Source organism: Scophthalmus maximus, chromosome 6 (assembly GCF_022379125.1).
Source record: "Scophthalmus maximus strain ysfricsl-2021 chromosome 6, ASM2237912v1, whole genome shotgun sequence".
NCBI lineage: Eukaryota > Metazoa > Chordata > Actinopteri > Pleuronectiformes > Scophthalmidae > Scophthalmus > Scophthalmus maximus.
Genome location: NC_061520.1, coordinates 9397382 through 9411643, shown reverse-complemented (window position 1 = coordinate 9411643; position 14262 = coordinate 9397382). Strand labels below are relative to the sequence as shown.

Sequence of the window (14262 nt, the reverse complement as noted above, 5' to 3'; positions counted from 1 at the left end):
AGAAATACCCGAGACAATTTGTGGTTTGAGCGTTTCACATCTTTATTTCTGTATTTATTTATTTTTTTAAACAATGTTGTGGCACCCAGGTCTACAGTCTCAAAAAACGTGCACAAAATTTTCCTTTCCTGCAAATAAAAAATAAAATTAATTCTGACTTGAGAAAACAAAGAGCAGGAAACTAGTGTTAACTCACAACCCTCTCTTTGTCTTGTTCCAGAGCATCAATGATTTCAGTTGTCAGCCTCAACACATTTGATTGACGGATCGGTCAGTGTCCAGGAGTTCAATCCCCCTTTGGTAGTTAAAAAAAAATATTTCCTCCATTTAAAACAAATATTCCAACATTTTTTTTTTAAGTATATATCAGTCTTTACAAAAAAAGCGAGGAGAACCCTCTGCTTCCAATCCCTTGAGCCAACCCACACCCCAAAAACCTCCCATCCCAGCAAAATATCCACATATGATCTCAGGACTAGGGGAGGGGGGAAAAAAACAGGAATGACATGTAGAGGGGGGTGAAACTGACATGCTTAGTAATACAAATTTTAAATTATCTGGATAAATTCAACTGTGAATGTTAGAACATTTTGTCGTCATAACCAGAGGTAATCAGTGACAGTGCGTGTACGGCTACGTAGTGACACGAGCATAACCCATGTTACAAGCACTTCAATTGAAAAAGGTGATAAAGGGGGAGAATGCAGTGTATATTCAAAGCAAGTGAGCGTGGCCATGAGATGAGACCGACTTGTGGAACTGGGTGAGAAAAAGGTAAGGTGTGTGTATGTGTGTGTGTGTGGGGGGGGGCGTATATAAACGGAATAAAACAGTCACTCTACTCTTATTTTGATACTTATGTTTATTTTTCCTTTTAAGTTTTTTCCTTTTAAAAGAAAAAAAACTCACTGTACAGAACTAAATCTATATGCCTATTCAGAGTTTTACAACTCTACTCCTCTGTGGTGGCAAAGAAAGAAGAGTGTGAGGATCCATCCCAGGAAAAAAATAAAAAATAAAAAGTCTAATAAGAAATCATTAAAACCTCCAACTCCACTCAAAAAGGGGAATTAAAAACCTAATTTTTTGCTTCTTTTGACTAAAACCGAAAAGGAAAATAAATAATGACTTCAGCGGATCAAATCGGTGGCAGTTGACATGATTTCAAATGAGGAAGGGGCAGTATAATATATAAACTCTCAAGTTGGATAGTTGCATTGACTGCTTTATGGGGGCCGATGATATAAAAGTGAGATTTAGTGCAGATGCAGTGTCTTATCAGTTGGCCGCCAGTCCTGTGGCCTCAGAGGAAAGCCTGGAGAGACAGACAGAGAGACATCCAGAGACCAGGGAGGGAGAGAGAATAAGGCATGCAATCAGACAGACAGGATAAATATCAACTGTACATTACATTGTTATAATAAAATTCTGTATAGGGAGATCAGCTGGATTTGCAGCTTTGACATTTATGCTCAGATATAGAAAAAGATCATTCTGCGTCCAGTTTGCGGGTTCCTGTTGCCAATCCCTGTTTACCAACATGAATGAAAAAGGCAAACTCCAGAAAATGTCTGCACCCAATTTTATGGACATTTCTTTTTTTCACGTATGAACAACGCTGCAGGAGATTGCCCGAGTCAGACGTGTTCACAACAGCAGGGAAATTTCCCTGAACTTTCAGGCGAGGGGTTGAGACTGGGTAAAGCGCCAACTCGCACGCCGTGAATCTTGCGGAGATTAAACTGCTATATTCTCACATGGGCTCACTCTGACATTTTCCTAAAATTTTACTAGGGGGTCTAGCAGGCAAGGTTCCGGAAAACATTCGCTGCAACATCTGCGGACGTTTGCCTTCTCACATACAGCCTTCTAGCTCCAGCTACATACTTATTGTATAGACATTAAAAAAGACACTTATTTTCTTCCAAGCAAGAAAAGACATTTCACAAAATGTCAAACTTCTCCTTTTAGCCAAAGCTAATTGGTGTATTTCATATCGACAACACAATCTCAAAGGATGACTCGGTGCCTTTGATACCTGAGGGGCAGATTTAGTTGGAGTTGAAATCACAATAGCTTTTTTACGTGAGAAGAAAAAAAGTGATTACAGATACTTTTCAATTTTAACAGCTTACATTAGTCACTTAAAATACACTACAAGAGAAACTATACCCATAAATACAATTTGACATCTTAAAGAGCCGCTACCTGAGCAGAGCTTACACAAGAGAGAGAAATGCTTCAGTAAATCAGTGAAATCATTCACCGTCCATGCTAAGTTCAAAGTCATTTAAAAATATAATGCACTCAACATGTCATTCCTTTAAGAGACAGGCCAAATCAAGCTACAGATATCTATTTTATAAATATGGCAGCAACCACCATTTCTGGCTGTGTATCACTTGTTTGTGTGCATTAGTTTTCTGTTGTAAGCATGGCGTGGCACGGCCAGATACAAAAGCAAGTGCAGGTACGGACAACAACGAGCATTGTCAGTACGTGAGTAGTAGATGACATATGTTTCCTTCGTTAGTAAGGTGAGAGCCTTCGCCGTTTAGACTTGGAGCTGAGCTCTGGGGCGATTTTTGGCTCAGTGGGGATTGGGTGTGCGGAGTTACTGGCCCCGCTGACAACATGGAGGGCCAGGAGAGGGAGGGGCTTGAGACTGAGGAGACTCGACACACAGGCAGGAGAGCTGGGGAGCAGGGAATCAGTGGAGGAGGAGGAGGAGGAGGAAGAGGAGGGAGGAGGCGGCCCTGGAGCCAACAAGGACAGTGGGATGGAGGCTGAGGGGGGCACCACACAGGAGGAAGAGGAGGAGGAGGAAGAGAAGGAGGAGGGTGCAGCAGAGGAGGTGGTGGTAGTAGTAGTAGTAGAAGTGGTAGCAGTAGTAGAGGTGGAGGGAGGGCACAGGCTGGTCTGTTCGGGGTTGGAGGAGGAGGAGGGAGGAGGTTTAGAGGACTCTACACTGTAGAAAGAGAGACAAGGAGAGAGGGACAACACAGTCGGGATGGGTCACAGGGCAGGCTGGTGAGCAATGGGTCGGGGTGGGAGGGGGGGGTTACAGGTAGGAGAAGTGGTGCGGTGTGGAGGAATCACTCAGGGATGGGACCAAAAACACAGGACAAGAAGCTTCATTAGAAATAAATGTATAGCTTTCAAAGAAAATCAAAGAGGGGGAGAGAGAGAGAAAAAAAGCATCTCTTGTCATGGATCAATGTGGAGAAAAGTTAAAAGGTAGAAAAGGGAAATTAACAGTTTGCACAAATATCACAAACTAGAAAAAGTAGCAGCTAGGCCAATTACGTAATTTGCACATGATTTTCGGCACGTTAACATGTAGATTATTGTAGGATTGAGACAAAGAGAAATTGAAAGACTATGAAGAGAAACAGAAACAGAAGCATGGGGCAGAACAGCGGGACCAAAATTGCAAAAAGAAGACAAATTTGGTGGATGGGGCCAGGGAAGAGCACAAATCTTAGCACGGGTACATATTGGGGACGATCCAGGTTTTTTTCCCACCTTCCTTTCTTTAATCAACCATGGTTCATGACAAATAAATAATTTAGGTTACATTTGGACTATAAGAACTAGACACTCGTGTGAAGGACTGTTTGGCCTCGTGAATGACCAAGTGAATCACCTGACTGTATAACCGAGTATCTCACCTGGCGTTGATTAGGTACTCCGCCAGACTGATGCTGGCAGGTGAGCCTGTGATGGTGACCTGGCGGTCGGTCGATCCGTCCACTGGATTTGCAATCTTGATCTGGGCGCCTGACATTTGCCTGATCTCATTGATCTTGGATCCTTGGCGGCCGATGATGCACCCAATAAGCTACAGCGGAGGAAGAGCGGCAAAGTTAAGTGGCAGCAGAGTTCAACAGACCCTGAATGACCCAATCGACACGCATCAAGTAAAGTTGGTAAAGTGGAATTGACTTAAATAAAAGGATTGTATTCATTAGAGCTGGCCATACACTTCATGTATTGACTTTTTTTGTGGTTTTAAACCACCAGTGATACAGCATGGTTCAAATTAAAATACTAGATTTATTGAAATAAGTGGATGATACAACATGCCTCAACTTTTAGCTGTTCAACAGCGATGGAGGAAGAATTTTGCACTTACATCATTTGGAATGGTCATCTCATGGGAACTGGTTTGGGCAGAAGCATCTATCCCTGAAAAATTGCACAAGACAACGATTAAATAACAATCTGTCAACATGTGCAGCACCTTGGATGACAGAACATAAGATCATGTGATTAGCAAATAATTCAGAAAGTTTTGAGGTTAACATTGTCGGAAGGAGCACCAAACTCCGACCGGAGAATTGAAAAACTTTTGATTCCTCAGGTAAGGGTTTGCAGTTTGCAATGCACTGAATTACAGTGAACACAACACGCAAAATTAACATGAAACTGCATTGTTTATCAACACATGGGGCACCCAATATTCAATGTATTTCAATGAGGTTTACACTCAAATGATTAATGATCAATATTTAAGTACTCAAGTCAATAACAATGTCTTTTATTTTTTCAAATGTGTCTGAGAAAACCAATATGATATAAGTGCTCCTGTACAAAAAACGAGTTAGTAAATTGCCACTTCGACGGCCACGTCGCATTGCATACCAGTGAATCCCTGGTTGCTTGGTGCGATGGGGAAGGGGCTCTGCTGCATAGCCAGCTGGTGTAGCTTGGTGAGCTGTGGAGAGATAGCAGCAGAGGAAGACTGTGAGAGTAAGAGAGGAGGACAGGGAGAGAAATGGAGGAAACAGAAAACACAGGAAGAGGGAAGAACAGAACAAAAAACAAAAATCACAGTCAGTACAAACAGCTACACAGAAGACCTCCAAAAAGGAAAACACAAACATTTCACACAAGCATATAAGTTCATATAGTTGTGTGAAGAAAGATTTCTAACCCTTAAAAATATCTCTACTGGGATCACTGGCGTCTGACGAGCAGTCTGTTTTATGACTGTCTATTTTGGGTACCACGTTAGTTTCTCCTCACAAGTGCCGGCTGCATCTCTTGATAATGCTTTCTCACTGTCTTCAGGGTCAGGGGAGTGTCACAATACAGAAGGGAGGGGATTTCCTAACCAACACCAATAAAATGACCCAAACTTGACCTGAGAAAGTATTAACTTGGCTTCACACTGTACCAGTTATCACCACTACAGCTGGAAGGGACGATTTTTAAGACAGACTTGAGCTCTGTGTCTCTTTAAAGAACAGATTTTAGTTTTAATAAACCAAAACTGCCCTACACAACGACAAACTAATTACGGGATAAAATCTTACTTAACTGTATCCAATTTCTTATTAAATATGTTATATCTGCCTGACACTTCCCTACTCAGTATCTCAATATATTCAGTGACAGGTAAGAGTAATAATATGTGGTTTAACACAACCGTTAGTCCTGAGGGGACGTCTACAGCCCATTAAAACAGAAGAATAACTGAGCGAAGAGAGAAGTAGGCAGAGCACAAATTAAAAATGAAGGATTAATAAAGGAGGGGGGGACAACATGTTTATTTGGGAAAGACTAAGGAGAGAAACATGTAAAACAAGACCGAACAAAAGGGGAAAACAGAAAAGAGTGAGCTGCAGGAACAGATTATTATTCTTGGAACAGTGGAGAGTCTGGACAAACACAAAACAACAAATGTCAGATTAATTAACGACTGACTGCCAGTCAACTGACGAGCTGTACACACATGAAGTGCTAACAGTGCTGCTCTCTTAACGGTTATAAAAATAATCAAAGTCTGAAAATAGTAGATTAAAGGCAGGCGAGATAAAATAAAAACAGGGGGCACGTGCATCTACAGTTACAGGCTGTAAAAACAAAGGTGTGGGCAGGGGTACATTTTTGAAGAGGATAGTTTTAATTATGGGTGGGAGTGATGTGGGGGGTCATGTAAAGATGTCTACTGCACTTACATCTGGCTGTGGAATCGCGTGCTGTCCTTGTACAGCATATGCCTGAAACACATGAAAACAAAGCTTTCATAGGCCTCACAGCTACATCCTCCTAATATATAACTCTCGCTTTAAGACTCCAACTCAGCATAGCCGTTTGACAAAAAATAAATAAATAAAAAGCAATTTAAGAATATCAACAAGTATGTCTTGTCCAAAGAGACATGCAGTAGAATTAAGGAGTTTTTTTCTCTCTAAATAATGATAATAATTTTTTAAAAAAGAAGCTATTTAGTAAGATAAAAGACAATAGATACAAGCACCAGAAAGCATTTTGCATCAGAACAACAATGGCAGGAAAAGGGAGGCCTCACTTTTGAAACCTAGTGTTCAAAACAATTAAAAAGAAATCTGGACAATTTTTTTCCATACGTTTTGGTTGGATCTGTTCTCTAAACTTATATACCATCGCCAGCTACTCTTCTAACTGACCATTATGCACTCATCAGATAGGAGTATCAAGACTAAATTTTTCGTGAGATTTTTATCTTCCTAAGTCAGGTATATTCAGAGCCTTTTAAGATTTCCAGTCATGTAACATTCGGCAGAAATGTGCATCACACGCTCTGTGGCAAAACATCATGAATAAACAGGTGGGATGCCGCATGTCCCTCTCAAGTGTTGTATATATATATACCTGTCCGCCTGCAAAGATGACGGGCGATCCTGAAGGCTTGGGTCGGTAGGGGATAGTGACCCCCTTAGGGGGAGACTGCACAGGAGACAAAAGCATGTGTCATTACATTAAAGTCCATGTCAACAAACGGTACAATTGCTGGTTTTTAAAACTGGAAAAATTGTATATTATTACTTGAACTGGTAGTTTTACAATTAAAGTAAGAAGTGCAGCAACTTGAAAGTTTTAAAACGATCTTTAAGTCCATACTGGGGAGGTCTTGGTTTAGTTTTTTATTCCTCCCCTGATTAACTGTCTCAAACTGATTCTTATATTTTCCTATACAAGACAGCTGCATTGTGTAAAGCAATTACAGTATTGTCACCGCTTAACAGCTTTGCTTGTGGGAAATTAACTTATAAAGACAATTTCCTGTAATATTTTTAGAGGGTAATATATAGAAAGTAAATAATATCTTAAAAACACTACAGCATCCGGGCCAGAAATGCCTGATCCAAACCCACACCAAGGAGCCAAAAGCCCAGGGATCACACTATTTTACAGTTCAACAGCTGCCACTTCATTTGCTTCATTGCTTTCATAAGTCCACTTACCTCAAGCATGACCACACAGATCTGCTTCACACACTCAATTATCGACTGGGGAGTGCCAGCGATGGTGATTGCACGCTCCGTCGAGTTGGGGAGCATGTCTCCTGCCACTTGTACCTGAGCGCCGGTTGACTGAAGCAAACAAATGACGGGAAATTAGGGGAGAATTCAAAGCCTGCTGTGCATAATCAGCATTTCATGTACGTAAAAAATTGCACACGTAGAAAGGTGACGGGACGGTCAGTCAATGCTGAGGGGATTGGAGCTCACGTGTTTTTGATTTATAGGTTTTGTATTACATACTCTTCTTTCCGCATACCTCTCGAATTTCCTTGATTTTGCAGCCACCTTTCCCGATGAGGGAGCCACATTGGCTAGCAGGCACCACAATGCGTAGGGTGACTGGGGGCTTGCTGGTAGCTGTGCTGTTTGTCATTGAGCTGCTTATGTCCTGGCAAAAATATGGAGACATGGGTTAGTCAGGTTAGTGTTACTGTAGACCTGTGGATTTATTTGTCAGTTTAAATTGTGACCTACCTCTTCCAGCTTTTCAATGATCATAGAGAATGCTTTAAAGATGGCCGTGGTTGGACCCGCCAATGTAATGATCCTCTCAGGACAATTTCCCTCAGAGATGTTGATGCGAGCTCCACTCTACACACAAAAAGAGAAGCAAAGGAATTGAAAAAAGTGATACTGGAAATCTGAAAATTGTGGCATCTTGTTATGCATAACATTACAGTAAATTGTACTTTACCATAGCTATGGTGAAGGACAGTAAGAGAAAAAAAAAACTCACCTCTTCTCTCATCTTCTTCACTGATTCACCTTTCTATTAGCAGAGGACCACACCAAAGTCGGATTAATTGTCACTGGAAACCACACAGATTATGTAATATGATGGGATATCAAAAATTCAATTATATCAAGCATCAGCTTACCTTTCCAATAATACTTCCAACTTCCTAAAACAGGAAAAAGAGAAAACATTCTGTTGGCTGATGAATCCACTTTTCACATCAGTCACTTTTTACTAGCAGTTACATCAAACCGCTATGGGTTACCCAGTTTATTAGGCCATGAAAAATCTTCTATGAATAAAACTATAGTTTCCCACAAGTGCACCTCTTTTAGAAACCCCTCGGTGGTTATGAATATGAGTTGTAATACGTTATAATAATTCAAGATGCTTCCACTGATCATCTGCTGTTCAGAACTAGATTATGTTTGATAGATTGTGGCAGTGCCTGATCATTCAAGCGTTCCCATGGTCTCCATCACAGGCAGTCTGTGCAGCCGTCTAATCCCGCACACTTTTAAGATGACAATGTGCAAGTCAGGATGTAGCCAAGAGTGCACAGTATCCGTGTCTGTAGGCCGCTTACTCATAGCCAAGAGCCTAGGCTTGTTTGGGATGCTAGCAGAGCTAGCTTTAGTTTGATGGCAGTATGAGCTGACGTGTGCCAGGGTCGGAGTTTGAGCCCATATTCCCCCTTGCTTCAAGATACAGGATCCCACCACCATATCATTACCCTTACTCATCACACCAAGTCCCTGCCCTTTAACAACCGCAGAGGATGTCATTTCCATAAATATAATGCCATAAGCTATTAAGAGTGCAGACACAGGCAGCTGATATGTGACCTCACCTTGCCGTGCATGAGCAGCCGAATGGTAAGGGTGACATTGAGCCCTCCTTCAATCACACCGGAGTCCATAACTGCAACCTATCTGTCCTATTGGAACTGGGGTCGTTGGTCACCGAGATGGATCTGCAGGGGACATGCAGACAAAAAGAGGACAAGGTATTATATTCCAGGGGTGATTGTGTGACAAGACTGAATTTGTGGTTGAGTAGAAAATAAAAAACCTCATGAATGAAAGTGGTCTGTTAGCACTGACGTACACACGGTACACAAAGTTAACACTGGAGGTTTGGTTCTGTAGCAGATCGTCAGAACCCATGATGAGTTTCATAGTACATCCAACAACTGGCAATTACATGGTTTTCCTAATTATTGAGCAAACAGATATTGCTTCACTCGACCCATCGTCTATTGGACGGTCACTAATATACTAATAACGTGGCATCATTCGGTTCAGCCACACTGTACGTTTTCAAAAGGACGTATTCCTCTGGCGAAATATGGAAAGTTGGATGGCAAAATGTACAATATTTCCATCGTGTGATACACGTCTGTCGGTTCGCCATAGGACAAAGTTCGCATACAAATATGAACCTCTTGAATATCAAAACCTACGATAGCCCCGTGGCACAGCCTCTCCATGCTAGCGTCGATGCCGATTTAAAAAAAAACCAAAAACGGATGCGTACTACGATGAAGCGGACTTCAAAAAAGGGCCGAGGAGAGACTCGCTGCCGTCGTGCCGACTACGTGCTGCTGGTTCGGCTGCGTGTTTGTTTTCAAACAATGCTGAATGTTGCTCCGAGCCCCAACACGACCCGACCACAAACTGGTGAACAGGCGCCGAATCCAAATCGATGCGGGCTTAAAAAAAAACCCCCATATGGTCGCAGAGCTAACCGACGCCTGCTTCGCTAGCAATGAATCAAGTTCATCAACAAAACATGTGGACACATCAGCTCCTCGTTACCATTAGTCGGAGGTGAATTGCGTTAAAAACAAACACACTAACTCACAGTCAAGTGCGGCGTTGCGCGGACACGCCGGTCGCCGACCACGCTGCTTGTTTCTCCAGTTAGAAGCGAGTCCATTTAACTATTTGCCGCTCGTTGTGAAGTCTGTTAGCCGCCTAGCATGTTCGGTTGCTAACCGTGTTGCGGGGCGGAGGGGGGGGGGGGGCGGGGAATGAATGGAGCATGCGTGCGCTACTTCGCTAAGCTAGCTACGTGGTTTCACAACTCGCCGTGGATAACAGCCGGTTGAACGCGGGCCCCCCTCCGTGGCGCGGTGGCGGTGTCCTCTTCTGGATGCGGCACAAGTGCTAATCGGCGGGCGAAGGTTATCGGAGGCGGTGTGGAAATCAAACTTCCGTCGTCCCCCGCGTCCCCGTGGCCGAGACTGCGTGCTCATCGCCGTGCGGCCTTGTTAGCACGCCGGGCGCAGCCGCCGCTAGCCGCTGGGCGCGATTTCTCTTTCCGCTACTTCTTGATCATAACAACAGATATATTTATATATATATATATGTGTGTGTGTGTATATTTGAAAAACGGCAAACATCCGAATGTGAACTCACCTGATTCCTGCGCTGGTGGGTGACCAGGGGGGAGGGTGGAAGGGGAGAGGTTCGGGAGGGTAAGACACCCGGGGGAGAGTTGAGAGAGGAGTCGGGGAAGAGGGAAGAGTGATGTGAGACCGAGCCGCTCCACTCCTTCACACAAAGACAACACGATGATCACCTCTGAACTTTCACCTCTCACCCTCCCTCCTCCTCCTCCTCCTCCTCCCCCCCCCCGACCCGAGGACGCTCCGAAATCACGTCCTTCAAAAAAATAAAATAAAGTTATAGTTATATTGTGCTACGATGTGTCAAGAAGAGTCATATCGTTCATTTCAAACATGGACGGAGTGATTTAACACAGCAAGCATCTGCTATGAAAATAAAAATTTTAAAAAAGGCCTCTCTTTTTTTTACTTGAATTCAAACATTAATTTTCAAATGGACGTATACATGTAACAAGAGTTTCTAAGATGTTCATAATTACAAACTTCAATAAAATACAATACATGTGTAGGGCCACTAGTGGGCGAAAAGTGTATTGCAACTGTTCCAACTATGTATAACTATAGTTATTGACTATCTTGGGGAACACACACGCATCTGAGACTTTTCATTTACATCCGTTTATTTGGCAGGGTTAATTGACAGGTACGATTACAGTTATAATACAAAGTTATTTCTGCTGTCATGCACATGACACAAATAACAAAAAAACAACAAAGAATCAGCCAGGCCTATATAAAGGCATTCAAACCTGTATCATCTCCCCCTCTTGATTTAAGAAAGAAAATTTCGCAAAAATCATTATACTATAAATTAATAAAGTTCTTGGCACATTGCTGCAAGCACTCTTTAGATTATTCAATATGTTTCCACAATAGTCTTTCACCATAACTACAGAATATTTTATACAGAAAAAAAGAGAAAGATTCATGCCATAGTGAAACATCAATACAGATCAGGCCTGTGGAGATGCTCAATTCCTATGCTTACATTTCTATTGTTATAAATAGCACGTACTGGATATGATAATACACTGCACTTTCCCAGAAATCCTGTTAAAAGTAATAATTATGACTTTTGTGTGTTTATGATTAATAGTGAGGCCGTCCTTTTGTAAAGCAGCATTTCTGCAAAAGCCTTGTCTTGAATGTTGGCCTTAGTCACTGCTACTGCTGCTGCTGCTGCTGCTGCTGCTGCTGCTGGAAGACTGTAGAGAAAAAAAGAGAAGAATTACACATGTTTAACTACATCTAAGCTGCATTTTAAAAATGGAAAAAATTCTTTTACCGCACTTTTCTAGTTTAAACGACCACTCAAAGCACTTTAAACTACGAGTCTCATTCAAATATTTCCAGTGCTTCTGTATATGGCGCTTTTCTATCACACATCCTCTTAACACACACTGCTGGCACAGCCGTCAAGGACACACAACAGCTGGAAGAACTTGGGATCTAACCACCGACCTTCTGATTAGTGGAAGACTCGCTCTCCTGAGCACAGCCTCCCCCTTTCCAGTAGCATGTAAATCATGTTAATTCCCAAAGTACAGAGTTTCAATAGTTGAGCTGCACTTTGCACGCATTGCATCATCAATGCTTCACCTGCAGGAGTGGCCATTGTAAACCTTTAAACCCAATCTCACCTTGCCGTGTTTGTGGTGCCCATGCTTGGGCACTTTATGTGCTTTCTTCATCTTCTTATTCTTTTTGTGGGCTTTCTGGCCAACTGCCCCCATTCCCATTCCCATTCCCATTCCCATTCCTCCAGCCATGGGATTCATCCCTCCATGATGATGACCTTTGTCGTGGCCTTTGTGGTGGCCTTTGTCGTGGCCTTTGTCGTGGCCTTTGTGGTGACCCCCTTTTGGAGAGTGTGGGTATGGACCAGGGTGAACACCTGCAGGATGGACTGCTGGATATCCACCTGGAGCCATAGGATAAGGATGAAGTCCTGGAGCTCCATAAGGCATCGCCCCTGGATGTGCATTCGGCACCATAGCTGGGTTATGACCAGCTGGATATTGGCAAGGTGGGAACCCTGGGTTTGTAGGTTGAGGAAAAAGTCCTGGAGAGGGTCCGGCAGGGTACGCAGGGTTGTAGCCAGGAGGGTAGGCAGGGTTTGGCGGGCCCATGGGAGGTTGAGGTCCTGATAAACATAAGAGCACACACACAGCTTAACCCTCAGAACACTTAAATTATAAAACGGGTATAAAACAAATCATAAAATATGATAGGTATATGCTAATTATGTGAGATATCTTACCTTGATTTGGCCACATGGTCGTTTGTTTTTAACTTGACAGGTCAGACACTCTGGGAGGAAACCCCAGGAAACACTGAGAAATTAAATGTAATGAATATTTTGTAAAATTACAACAGCACTAACTGACCATTTCCATATGCATTTACCTGGGGGTTTTACCAAGCTACAGCAAAAGGCTACAATCCATCACCTGTGCATGTCTGTCCATCACTCAGAAAACAGTCAACCTACCTGACCTGATCTATTCTTGGTAGCGCTCCAGAGTAAAGCATAAGAGAGGAGAGATGAGATGTAAAACTATATTGGGATTGGGTTTTGGTACCTACAATCACAAATATATATATTTTTTAAGGATATTAAAAATAAAAATTGGTGAAGTGTAAAAATGGGATTTAAATAGCAAACTATGGTGTGTCTTATCATATAATTTAATGTCTGGGTTCAATCCAAATCAATCGAGTCAAAACCCATTTTTTCCACACAAAGCATACCTGTGGTTGCTTATCTGAGATTTTATATTTGCTACCACATCTGGTTGTTATACATATCTGCAATGTGCTGCATAAACAAACATTCAACTAAAACACAAAACATTTAACTCATTCTTTATATAAATTGTATTTTACAGTAAGTTAGGGCTTGAGTTAATAATTATTTTCCTCACTGATTATCTTGGTCAGTTATCAGTCAACTACCAAAAAGTAGTCAATATTAGCTTTGTTCCACTTAGTGTACCTTAGTATTGTATCATTAACTGTAATCCAATAACATAATTTAATAATGTAACCCTGAAAAAGGGTAGTTCCGCTGAATAATGAGTACCTCTTACTTTTTTATATTTTGACTGCATTGTGCTGACAATACTTGATAGGAGTTGGAATAACTTTAACTTGTAACAGAGTATTTCAGCTTAATCGTCTGTCAATTGTTTACTACAGTTAAAGAGCAGGATGCTTCTTCCACGTTATTGTATTAGAATACATTAGCTTTAGGTGCACCTGTAAATAGGTGAAGGTCTACTGTTGGTTATGATCTTAAATCTTTATTACAACTAACAACCTACTCAAATTACAAAATATACTTCTGGCTCAGATTATATCCATTCATAACAGGCTGTGACGTGATAAGACCGTTTCTAAACTGTGGTCTGTCAACAACCACCTGACATTTCACAACACTTTCTCCATTTAACCCTGAATTATAAAGTATGATATGACAGAAATGACACATATATGTCTTAATCACGCGACAGTTGCAGTGTCGGGCTGTTTTGATCCACACACGTCAACAATGATCGCCGTTTCTCCACGTCTCTAGATGCAGACTTACCTTTAGAAACTCGTCTCGGGATTAGAGAAGTTCGTCAGGAATCCAGCTCCGCCCGTGTTTGTCTTCCGCATTGAGCTGCGCGGCAGCAGCGTGAAGATGCAGCGGGAGGCCACGCCCCCTTTGTTAAAGGTTACGTACATTATTTCCGTAGTGGAAACAATAGAAGCGGAGCTACTAGTTTCTGTGGTACAAAGGACAAGTGGACATGACGTGACATGATGATGTGCACTCCCAA

General features: G+C 42.1%; 2 protein-coding genes across 11 annotated transcripts; both read right to left on the bottom strand.

Annotated features, from left to right (window-relative positions):
• Window positions 1-17: 17 nt before the first annotated feature.
• Window positions 18-10637, bottom strand: LOC118309155 (poly(rC)-binding protein 2). 9 transcript variants are annotated; one of them, XM_035630941.2, is made up of 13 exons: window positions 10449-10626; window positions 8879-9001; window positions 8171-8194; window positions 8029-8061; window positions 7767-7883; window positions 7549-7680; window positions 7233-7361; window positions 6640-6714; window positions 5964-6005; window positions 4645-4744; window positions 4136-4188; window positions 3672-3841; window positions 18-295 (listed from the first exon to the last, which is right to left on the bottom strand). In XM_035630941.2, exons 2-13 carry the CDS (start codon window positions 8945-8947, stop codon window positions 247-249), a joined length of 993 nt encoding a protein of 330 aa, XP_035486834.1. In that variant the 5' UTR covers window positions 8948-9001; window positions 10449-10626; the 3' UTR covers window positions 18-246. The 9 variants fall into 9 exon arrangements, with proteins under 9 accessions (XP_035486834.1, XP_035486836.1, XP_035486835.1 ...); XM_035630943.2 differs by having other exon boundaries at window positions 18-1315; window positions 4645-4717; window positions 10449-10625; XM_035630942.2 differs by having other exon boundaries at window positions 18-1315; window positions 10449-10623.
• Window positions 10638-11040: 403 nt separating this feature from the next.
• Window positions 11041-14179, bottom strand: LOC118309363 (proline-rich protein 13). Of its 2 annotated transcripts, XM_035631406.2 has the most exons (4): window positions 14028-14179; window positions 12699-12771; window positions 12079-12581; window positions 11041-11643 (listed from the first exon to the last, which is right to left on the bottom strand). In XM_035631406.2, exons 2-4 carry the CDS (start codon window positions 12712-12714, stop codon window positions 11593-11595), a joined length of 570 nt encoding a protein of 189 aa, XP_035487299.2. In that variant the 5' UTR covers window positions 12715-12771; window positions 14028-14179; the 3' UTR covers window positions 11041-11592. The 2 variants fall into 2 exon arrangements, with proteins under 2 accessions (XP_035487299.2, XP_035487300.2); XM_035631407.2 differs by lacking the exon at window positions 12699-12771 and having other exon boundaries at window positions 14028-14158.
• Window positions 14180-14262: the final 83 nt, after the last annotated feature.